Source organism: Chenopodium quinoa, unplaced genomic scaffold (genome assembly GCF_001683475.1).
Source record: "Chenopodium quinoa cultivar QQ74 unplaced genomic scaffold, ASM168347v1, whole genome shotgun sequence".
Classification (NCBI taxonomy): domain Eukaryota; kingdom Viridiplantae; phylum Streptophyta; class Magnoliopsida; order Caryophyllales; family Amaranthaceae; genus Chenopodium; species Chenopodium quinoa.
Window position 1 is genome coordinate 396,593 of NW_018744830.1, and position 11,994 is coordinate 408,586.

General features: G+C 31.7%; 1 protein-coding gene across 1 annotated transcript; it reads right to left on the reverse strand.

The window, feature by feature from the left end:
• Positions 1-339: 339 nt before the first annotated feature.
• On the reverse strand, positions 340-7,958 carry LOC110704282 (probable glycosyltransferase At5g03795). The gene is made up of 4 exons (XM_021882073.1): positions 7,662-7,958; positions 5,797-6,059; positions 1,871-2,219; positions 340-1,670 (listed from the first exon to the last, which is right to left on the reverse strand). Exons 1-4 carry the CDS (start codon positions 7,956-7,958, stop codon positions 993-995), a joined length of 1,587 nt encoding a protein of 528 aa, XP_021737765.1. The 3' UTR covers positions 340-992.
• Positions 7,959-11,994: the final 4,036 nt, after the last annotated feature.

Genomic DNA, 11,994 nt, shown 5'->3' on the forward strand with positions numbered 1-11,994 from the left:
GGACGATAACAATACCAATTATTCCTAATCTAGTATTGGCATAAACACAATCAATCAAGCATGTCAATTGGAAATATTATTGGAGAATTTAAAAATTAAATCTAAGCATTAATCATATCCGGGCTTTGCAAGATCCCGGATTATGAATATACTCACACATGCGAACAAAACCAAAAGCAAGATTCAATAGAGAAGACATAATCAATAAGCAATAATAATTGAAAGAGAAGTGAGATAGATGAATACCAAAATTGCTTCAATTGAAAGAACTCAAATTGTTGATGAATAATAATCAAAGCTAAGAGAGGAATTAAATTGCTAAAAGAAAGTAAAACTAGGGTTCTTAGAGAAAAACTAATACTAGAGGATATAATAATGTGTTTTCTAATTGTGATTACAAAGGGTATTTATACCCCCAAAAAGATAGAATTGCGAAAATAAGCAAATCGGCTTCCGCAAAACAGTGCCCGGTCCAACCGGGCAAGGGATGCCCGATCGGGCGGCTGGAGAACGGCGCCTCTTGTTCTTCGTTGCCTTCTTGTTTCTTCCTGTGCCCGGTCCCAACGGGCAAACCATGCCCGATCGGGCGCGCAAGGCAACTCCAAAATGATTACTTGAGATGCTGAAATTCTAACTCTTCAGTGCCCGATCCAACCGGGCGAGGGGTACCCGATCAGGCACGTAGAGTCTACAGCATATACTTCATAGCTAGCTCATCCTTCTTTGCCCTATCTGACCGGGCAAGCTAGGGTCAACGGGGCATGGGGGAAACCTTCATCTTCATACACCAACCTCTTCTATAACCTTCCAAAACACGTCCGATTCGTACAAGAAACTCCGTATTCCTATGAAACTCAATAAAAATACATTGAACACACTAGAGAAGAGATTGTTAGCGAGAAATGGCTCCATAGAGCCTAAAACCATGCAAATATACATTGTAAAATCGGGATAAAACATGGTATAAAACTCATACATCAATAAGGCTTGCTTTACAACTCTTGATGATCATGAACATGCACATTTAATCTCCGAAGCCAAACTGAATGCAATATCATATGAAAAAAATCATAACGTTGAGGAGGTGAATGCACTTCAAAATGCTTCCTTACTTGAAGCACTCTTCTATACATCTTCATATGTCGTACCCTAGAAATGCTCAACAAAATCGTTTTCAACTTCGGTATGTCCTCGACAGCGACCTCAACCGAGAAGGCCTTCCAATTCAACACATCACTAAATGGTGGCACGTAGTGGTCGGAGATAAGAACCGGCACACACCCGGTGTAGATCGCTTCGACTATCCTAGGGCTCGCCACCTCGTAACCACTAGGGCAAAGACAATATTTACTATTTTTAAGCAAATCATAATAGGAGACATTTTGTGGGAGGTATGTGTGGATTCTCATATCTTCATCACTTTTGTTCCCCCAATGCTCTAAGAGGGAGGGCCTAATAGGCCCGTGATTCCCACCCGCGAAGAAGGCCAAGATGGATCGATTCGAAGGGGATGGGCCGCCAAAGAACGTGCTCGTTGGCCCCGGTTGGAGGTTGATCTCAGGTAGTGAAACATCTTTCCGAGGCTGAAACTCTTCGGAGGTATTAGCATTGCATAGGACCCTAATTGAGTTCTCCTTTAGGTAAGGGACTGAAAATGATGCTATTGGACCCTACATGAACAAATCAAAGTGGCAAGTTAATATGTACATTGTGTATAGAATGGAATAAAACGGAGATCAGATATTACCTCCGTTAATTGTTATTTGCAACTCTGAAATTTTTTATATCTCACAAATAATACCCAAAAGTTGCAAATAACAATTAACGGAGATAGTAGTACATATTTGTTAGAAATCAATTTTGTACGTACCCAATCATGACAAGAGAGCATAAAGTGATCGGCTGCAAGGCTTCGATTCCAAAAAGGATATTTGCTAGAAATAACATCAATATAGTCTGTAACAGTATGTTTTATGAAATCAAAGCTGCGTGATTCCGGTTGATAAAGAAAATGAACCATCATAGTGACACTAAAAGGAAGAAAGAAAACATGAGCCTTGTTAGGGTTCTTGGTTCGAAATTGATCATTGACTTCCATTTGGTGTATGAAGTTCCCTTCAGTTGAATATATACTTTTACAAGGACCATTGTGGAACAATGGGGATTCCCCTTCCTCATAAACAAACACTTTAAACCGTTTCTCCATTTCTATGTAGCTCCTGTGCAATGAAATGCAATGCATCAAATTAAACATACTCCGTACAAAGTTTATGATATTGTGAACATCATCAATAAATCAATAGTATTATTAAAACTCAAGACAAGGATTATCATTATGCCATGTGTCACTATTTTCCAGCATGTCATCTTTCTTTATTAATTGACAAAGCGCCACATAAGTGATTATATGTCAATGTGATAATCGCAGCAATAATCCCATGAGCTATTACTTGTTTTATTTATAATTCATATAGTGAATAAGAACACTCCATAATAGTTTCTAGCAAAATAATATTGTTTCTTCCTTGATTTACGCTTAATAATTCAATGGTTTTAATAAATTGCCTAAAATTTATTTGTGACTTACATTGTCCATAATAACATAATGGAAAAGCTAATTAATTTTCCTCATACTAATTAAGTTTGTAACTGAAAAAACAAATCTGACATTATATCAATTTTACCCCTTCATATGTAGTATTATTATTCTTGGTTCTTTGTAGTTTTAACGTTAATGGCATCACCAATACTAACCTCATTAAATTATTTTATTTTCCCCTCAAATAAATGTTTAGAAATTTATAACTCTTTCATATAAATAATCCATTGTATCTCAAATATGTCCTTACTAATCACCCCTCTATATTCCAAATTAAAATAGAATATGTTAGCTTCCATTATTGGAGTTGAGAGAGATCATCAAGAATGGTTGATCTATTTCATAGTATTTTGTGTGGGTGTTGTTATGGAGAGAAAGATTGCATATACATCAATAAAAGGATGGACTATACAGCCATGTAATAGTGAAAAGGTAAACAATAATTAATTATTATCCATATTAATATCCAAATCTTAACTGATTTCTTTAATCGGTTATTTTTATCTTGTGTACGTTCAGCATAAATCAAATACCTATAATGTGACTTCAACATGAACATGATTCATGTCCAAAAAATATAAAATAAAATTTACATGATGACGAGCAAGTACAGTTTGTTATAAATTGTTGTAGGATGAAATTACTAACCTCTTTGGAATGAAGAGAGGGGATTATGTGGAAGAAGAAGAAGTGAGTATTATTTACAAATTATGTTAGTGGAGTTGAAAAAAAAAAATAGTATTAGCTATACTATATGCACATCGAATTATATATTAAGACTTTAGGGAGGATTAATGATGAACGTTACTGTTTTATATTAAGCAGAAAATTATTAAAATTTATGGATCTAATACAAATACTATATCATCTTATTCCTATACATATAGAAGAACTCCACAGTCTAATAATTTGCTTAACTCAATTTTTATTATATCAAACATGTAATGATACGGGGCAACGTCAGGGCCAACAATTAGTTACTGATTAAAAAACCTCAGCTTTTTAATAATAGTACAACATCTTAATTTAATAAGGTTTTTTTTCGTTCATTATGTTATTTTTTTATATAAGATCATTTATTCTTTTTATAAATTTTCAATGAAATCATGTCAAAAGAGAGTCTAACTACATACAACTTTACAAGTCTAGCAAGGTTCCATATATTTTAAAAGCAATTAGTAATTGGAAAAATAACCCACTCCTTCCTCTTACTCAATAATGTGAAACCATAGTCGTCGCAGTTGACGTGTGGATTATTTCTGATCCTTTTTCCTTTCTTAACTTTCTTTTACTCCGCAACAAACAAGCACACAAGTATATTGTTGTGACTTAATTACTACGAAGTATTCAACTATTCATTAGCAAAAATCTGAAAATTCAACCTATTTGGATTTGGAGCCTCAACTTCAAGCGGGTCCGAATCCTCTATCCCACTATTGTGTCTCATTCCATGTACTATTCCATTTCATTGATCAGCATCATTGAAGATATCCACTTTCTTTATTTAATTTTGAATAGCAAATTAAATTAAATAGAATTTACACAATTTATATCCTATTTCTTATCCTTTTTTTTATTTTTTTTTTCTATATACAATTACGTTTAATTCAACTCCAATATTTTTTTCTCTTTTATACTACCTCCATAACTCTACTTCAAGCATACATGTACCGAATTAACCGAACGATTAGTTACCTAGTTAATTTTTTTATTTATTTTTAGATCTTGCTGCATAATAACGGTTTTATTGGAACTTTTTAATTTGTTTTCTTAAGGATTTCTTATTTTTTTTTAAAGTGTAGATCTTGTTACTTGGCCATTGAAATTAGATTTGGAATGAATCATTTCACTTCATCCAATACACATGCATGTATGAGTAACTGAACGAACTTTCGACGTGCATTTTAAACTACTGTTGCATGATTTGTTTAGGTCAATTCCGTACTATTTGATTACATTTACATTATAATATGTTATTTTGGGCTTTTCATTTGACAAAAATAGATAAATAAAGGAAATTTCAAATGTTTTTTCACTCTAATACAATAACATGTGTATCCATGCACTACATCTCAATTGTTTACAAAGAAAAATTATCCTTGATTAATTGACGGTATTTTTATTTGATGTTAAATGGAGTAGTTTGTTTTAGGAGAAATAATTAACGAGCTTTTACAATAGTAAATAAAACTAAAAAATGTTCTAGTTTAATTTGAAGAGTTATGTTTATAATAAACCACCCGCATGAATGTTTTCTCATTTAGGTGTCTTAAATATGTTCCGATTTGAAATCTTTTCTTTTTGAACATGACTTATAATCCCAAAATATCCTTATTAAACAACTTTAATTCCATAATTGAGAGCAAAACAACGTGACAAGAGTCAAAAGTTAAGCATTAATGACAGCTTATATCAATTATATGTACTTTAAATTAACATAAAATCACACAAATCCTGACCAAAAAAATTGATAATGTGTAGCGACTAACCATCTAGAGCAGTTCATTCTCTTGTCAACAAGCCAATTATGAACATGCACCATTTAGTGATTGACTAGGATAAGATAGGAATACATTTATCTAAAATAATGTATAACTATCTGACACTACTTCTATTAATTTATAAATATTGCACTATTTTTTATTTAAGAAATATTTATCACGTTATGAATAACTAATTGTTATACCGTTATTAATATTTTGTGACTTCATTCTTTACTCACTTTAGTCTGATCTTGGGTTTGTGGACGATTATACAGTACTTCATATCTCTTTACTTTTTTCCATATCCTTAATAGGCTTAATTCTTGTGCTTCTCTAGTCCCTAGATTCTCTATACTATATATAAGGAATATACTTTATATATATATATAACATTAACAAAATGGTGGAAACAACTAAGATATCATACGACGATGAAAGTATAGATGTTACATTGTTGAATTACTCATAAGTTAATATATAACTACAATTGTGAAATTTTTATCAATATTAAATCGATTTTACCACTATTCTATTAAGGAAAGAACGTAACATTAGATTTTTCGACTATCATAAAGTAATTAGTAGAGTTATCAAAAGAATGCAAAAATACACTCTACATAACACTTCATTTATACTTGGCATTACTTAATAATAAGAGAATATAATTAAAAAATTAGTGGAGTATACCATAACATTACGTATAGTATAAAGTACCTGTGAAAAGCATTGGCATTCCAATAAATCGGACCGACGGGCTGAAAGTCGGGATCTTGATACGTACGATTTGTTGTATACTTAGCTTCCTTGATTGCTGCTCGGACCTTTTGTAGTCCTATTTCAAGCTTATCTATATCACTAGCAACCTTCTCTTCTATCATTGTGGGAGAAAGAGAAGCATTTGCATGTGTTTCATCAAAGATATCATTGGAATTTGGACTCATCTCCTCCTTCACTATTACTGAAGTCTCGTTTCCATCCTGTTCACGAAACCTACTTAGTCTTTATGCGTAAAAACACGGAAAATTCACGTCACTAAATTTTTAATCTTATACGCTCAAAATTGGTTGTCATGTTGATACATAGTGTAATTTAAACTATTAACTATGAATACTTATTCTCTGAAGTAAGAATTATGATGTATGGTACTAAAAATGGACAATTGGACATGGGTTGAATCGGCACACAAATTGGTTAGGCACGACACGAAATTAGTTTGACTCGACAAGAGCTTGTCACAAGTATAAAATAACAGTTTTTCTTGGCCCCGCTAAACGTATCCTGTTTGATAAGCATGAGGCACGCTGACAATATGGCACGGGCGCACGACCACCTTGCCCACCTTTATACGGTACAATTTGTAACAAATCCAATTTTAAGTATGTTATTTATGCGATTTTTTGTATGTTATGTAAGTGAATAATCAATTCTATAAGTGGATTAGTGGTAAACAATTTTTGGCTTACATCATTCTACTACAAATCTACAAAGTCAAGTCATTCATTCTATATTTTTTTTTTATTAATTAATAAATATGGGAAAATGTGCATTTTGCACTTTACATTTATTTTCTTTTTTGAGGGAATTGTGTACCCATGCAATTTTCTTTTCTTACAAGTTACAACTTTGGGATCCATGCTATTGCTCACACACCCTCATCAACACTTTTCCTTTTTATTGGAAAACGGTGATTAGCCAATTAATTCATTAATTAGGCACCTTGCTCCCCAGTGCCGTTTTATTACTTGTACCTTATTTAATTGTTAAGCGTTTACTTACCAACACTAATTGTAAAATTAAGGCATTTAATTAATTAATTACGATTGCAGTTTGTTACTCTACTCAACTTTTATTTGCTCTTTCCTTTTTGTTTGAATAAAATTCTTTTGAAAGTGCATTTCTTTAATGCCATTTAATTACTTGAATTGCATCATACTCCATAATTAATAGTTAAGCGTTTACTTATTGTTAAGCGTTTACTAATTTACTTATTGGCACTAATATTAAATTATTGCATTTACTTCTATGATTTTGCTGAATTTTTATATGCACTTTTATTAAAAACAATACTCCGTAACTTATTCGATGTTTAAAGGGGTTTTTTTTTCCCTTAAAAAAAAGGTATTCTTTTTTTCTTTTCTTGATAAGATGTTACTCCGTAAAAGTTTTCTAATACAAGTGTAATAACCCCTGCCACATAGTGTGGCGAGCCACATACATATGAAACTTTGTGAACAACAATAGTAATACAGAATAATACTCCATAACAAATAAATAAATAATTAATTATTTAATTTTAATAATACTGGAGTTATAATTATATTTTTCTGATAAAAAAAAAATTGGTGTGCTAGTGCTACATTAGTGTGCTACCAACAGTTCCAAACTCTCTACAGAAGGTAAGAATATTCACAACAACCCAGCACATCAAAACCTCATAATTTCCATTTTTGAACATGTAATTATTAATAAACATTATGAATGAAACTCCAAAATAATTAATTAGCATGTAATTTAATGCAAGCAACGTAACAACCTTGAAAGAATAATAATTAAGAAAGAGTGAAAAATAATCATCTTACTGGTGCAAAAACCGGAGAATTAGCAGCAGCCTGAATTACAAGATTATGAGGTGTTGATAGAACATAGTCCTCTGCTACAACATTAGCTTCCTTTGTTATTCCTCCTATTTCGCCATCGATCCTTAACCTCAAATCTTTGGTAGAAACTCTAATTGATGAAGTTTTTGACGACAACGATGAAAGTGAAAGATCGGGAGTTATTCCTTTGTTGAATGAAATAAAAACAGTTAGCAAAATCAATGGAATAGTGAAACAAAGTATTAGTTTCACTAATGGTGAAATATACAAATAACCCATTTTTGTACTTTTATTTTGCTTTTGGAATGGTTAGTTTTCTTGAGGAAAAGAGTGGATGTTACATGCTTAGTGAAGGTTAGCTTAGTGTTTGGTTGAAGGAGAATAAGATGGAAGAGAAAGTTTTGAGGGTACGTTTTTTATTGGATTATTACAAGTCTTATTAACATAGCCGCTATATAAAGAGCTAAATAAATAAAGTGGGTCCAAAAATAGAGAGAAAATAAACTAATTAGAGAATTGATAGCATTACGTATTTGATACAAGATACTCGAAGTACTCCGTACACCACTATGCCAACCACATTTTCGCCTCCGTGCAAAAAACAATTAGGGTCTGTTCGCCAAAACTAGTTGTAGATGTTGGCTATTAGCTTTCGAGTAGTTGTTAGCTGTAGAGGTAGCTGTGAGCTGTCAAGTAGTAGCTGGTAGAGGTCAATTGTCAAGGTAACAGTTCATACTATGAGTGCTTGGTAAAAGTAGAGATTGAAACTATAAAAGAGGTTATTATTATTATTATTATTATTATTATTATTATTATTATTATAAGTGTGTCATGTATCATATGTTTGATAATTATAAATATACTGTAGTATAATATATAATGCAATTAAGCAATCAATTTTAAAAATAAGATAGGAAAAAAAAAAAAACAAATACTCCTCATAATGGAAGAAAAATAAATGAATACGAGTAGAAAACTTGATATTATGGTTGACTGAAACATATAATACTGAGTCAAAAAGATAAAAAAAAAAATGTTCATTAGAAAACTAAAATAAATAAATAAATAAAACTAAAAAAAATAAGGTTGAACGCTACTTTAAAATTTCAAAAGCTATCTTTTTTAGCATTCAACAACAGCTACTTAAAAGCTATCTCTACCTCTAACAGCTAGTTAAAACACTACTTCACCAAACACTAATATTTTTTAAGGTAGTGTTTTAACTAGGTCTAAAAGCTAACAGTTACCTTAAAAGCTAACGCCGAACAGGCCCTAATTAAGAAAGAATAGAGTACAACACAAATTTTCATATGTGGCCGGAGTTACTTATTTAGGGGTTACTTAGTCGGTAAGGGGTTACTCAGTCAGGGGTTATTGGTTAGGGGTTACTCGGTTAATCAGGGATTACTTATTTAGGGGTTACTCATATAGTTAGGGCTTAGGGGTTACTTGGTTAGCGATTACTTGGTCGATCAGGGGTTACTCTGATCACTCAAAAAATGCGCTAATCGACTGAGTAACCCCAGACTAAGTAACCCTTGACCGACTGAGTAATCCTTAAATAAGTAACCCATGCCACACGGTGTGACTAGCTACACAAAAAAAAAAACACCATTTTGTAATTCCTTTCAAAGCAAAGTAGTTTCTTCACTAGCCTAGTGCGTATCCTAAAAGATGTTCCGAGGTGGTTTTTTTTTTATTTAAATGATGTTCCGAGGTGGTTGGTTTTTTTTTATTTTTTTTTATTATTAGTATGTGTCTAGTAAAGAAAAATTGATTTCATAACTTGATGAGTAATTGCAGGATTTTTTTTATTTATTTTTGTTTTTTTTAAGACTTAAGACTTAGAGTTGGAGAATGAAAATATAGCTTAAAATAATACTTCCTCCGTCCCATAATATAGTTCTTGTTTGTGTTTTTTCACAATATTTAAGAAATAGGAGGAAAAAGTGGATGAAATACATTAATAAAAGTGAAAAGTACAATGAATAAAGTTAAAAAAGTGAAGGTATAATTGTCTTTATATACTAACCAAAAATAAAAACAGAAACAATATTTTGAACCTCTAAAATAGGAAAACAAGAACTATATTATGGGATGGAGGGAGTATATAATATAATCTCTACAAGTAATTGCATCTTTTTTGAGTCAATTAGTTTTTCTCATGTTTCTAGGCCTGTAATTCCGTGGCTTATCTAGTTGCTAGATGGGACACGGGTGAGAATTCGGAGTATGTTTGTACTAGTTCTTTCCCCTATAACTTAATCTCTTTGGCAGAAATTGATTTACTATTATAAAATGGCCCGTGCTTTTTATTTTTTTTTATTTTTTTATTTATTTTTTTTTAAAGTAAAAAATAATCTATACAAGTAATTGTATAAAATGATATTTATCTGAAGCAATATATTAATTGTCGTATCACAATTACATCTTGAAGATCGTGTAAAGGTAAAACAAGAACATCATTTTGTGATGAGAGAGTAGTAGCAATTAGATATACGAAGTCATTCAGATTTCAGATCAAATCCAAACCAAATTCTTAATTGGTATTGAGCTCTACAGCCGCTGTTAAGAACTTTCAAAAAAAAGGACTAAGGCCATATTTGAGAAATAAAATTTAGCTATTTTGGTCGGCTGTTAACTATTAGCTATTTTCGTCAGTTGTTAGCTTTAGCTATTAGCTATTTACATTAACTGTTTTGACTAATTGATTGTAATCAACTATATGTGTGAAAAGTATCTGGTAAATACTTATTAGATATTACTTGTTCTAATATACTTCATGTGTCTCAGAATAATTGACACAATCAAACTTGGCGCACATGCCAAATTGCCGATACACTAATTTGACCTTATTTATGTAATCAAATATTGACGAAATTTATTAAAAAATTATGTTATAAAACTTTATTTTAATACTTATCTAATAACATATTTTATGATGTAAAATATTTTATTATTATGTTAGTAAAAAACTATGGTCAAAGTTAATATATGAATAGTGAATAAAAAATTCAACGTGTTAATTATTCTAAGATGGAATGAATATAAAATATGTTCAAGCAACTCTTTTTTGCTCAAAAAAGCTTAGGGAAATTATCATTAGCACACCTCAGAGTTGGGCTTTTATCAATGATACGCCTGCTTAAGTTTTAATTATCAGCGGTGCACCTGTACGTTCAACTATTCTGTTAATTAAACATTAGTAATAAGTTAATGACTTGCAATTTTGACCAATTTTAACTCTCTCCTTTTTTTTCCCTCCTTAATTTCCCTCCTATATTTAAAGTAACTCACCCACCTTTGTCATAATATAAACGAAGCCCCCTCATTTGCTATGAATTATGCAACTTCTTCTTCATTTTGCTTTTCTTATTTTTTATTTTATTTTTATTAACTCTATTTTGCTTTACCCTCAGACATATCAATACAAGCGATCAATATATCTCCTCCACATCAAACTATGAAATAAAGGAGGGTGGCTTCGTTTATATAATGATAGAGGTGGGTGGGTTACTTTAAATATAGGAGGGAAATTAAGGAGGGAGTTAAAATTGGTCAAAATTGCAAGTCATTAACCTACTACTAACGTTTAATTAACGGAATGCTTAATGTAGTTAATTAGTTGAAATATAGGTGTACCGCTGATAATTAAAATTTAAGCAAGTGTATCATTGATAAAAGCCAAAACATGGAGTGTACTTAGGAATGGCAACGGATCGGATTCGGGTCAGATGGAGCTTCACCCGCATCCACCATCCGCTTCATCCGATCCACCCGTCACCCGCAAAACCCATCACCCGCATTCGATCCATCCGTCATCCGCGGGAGAAACGGGTGGATCGGATGCTTAGCGGGTGATAATTATAATCCCTACTCTACCTCTCTAATACATTATTTATATATATATATAAAAAAAAAAAACTTTAAGCCAATTTAAAACTTGAAAAATAAACCATTAATTAGCTTCTAATCCCAAACTATAGCAATAATCACAAAAAAATAATCATAAAGTATGTAATTAAGTTGTACTGTATATTACTTAAAAAAAACAAGATGTACTGTATACTTCGTATTAGGGGGGCTTTTATTTTTGTAAAAATAAAATACAAAATTTTTTAGAAACTACTCTGTACGCCTTTTATTTTAGAAAATATGTACACATATAAGGTGAAATTTTTGTTTTGGAAAAAACAATAATTTATATGTATTTATATTCGGGTGGATGGCGGATCGGGTGATAAACGGATGACGGATTGGGTAATGCATGAAACGGAGCTCCACCCGAATCCGACCCGATCCGTCACCCGCCCTT

Bases quoted from the DNA above. Each gene is read 5' to 3' on its own strand.
- LOC110704282 (XM_021882073.1), bottom strand. From the start codon at position 7,958: ATGGGTTATTTGTATATTTCACCATTAGTGAAACTAATACTTTGTTTC. The intron at 6,060-7,661 runs GTAAGATGATTA...TTTCGTGAACAG, and splicing joins ATTCTCCGGTTTTTGCACCA to GATGGAAACGAGACTTCAGT. The intron at 1,671-1,870 runs GTACGTACAAAA...TTGTTCATGTAG, and splicing joins TGCTCTCTTGTCATGATTGG to GGTCCAATAGCATCATTTTC.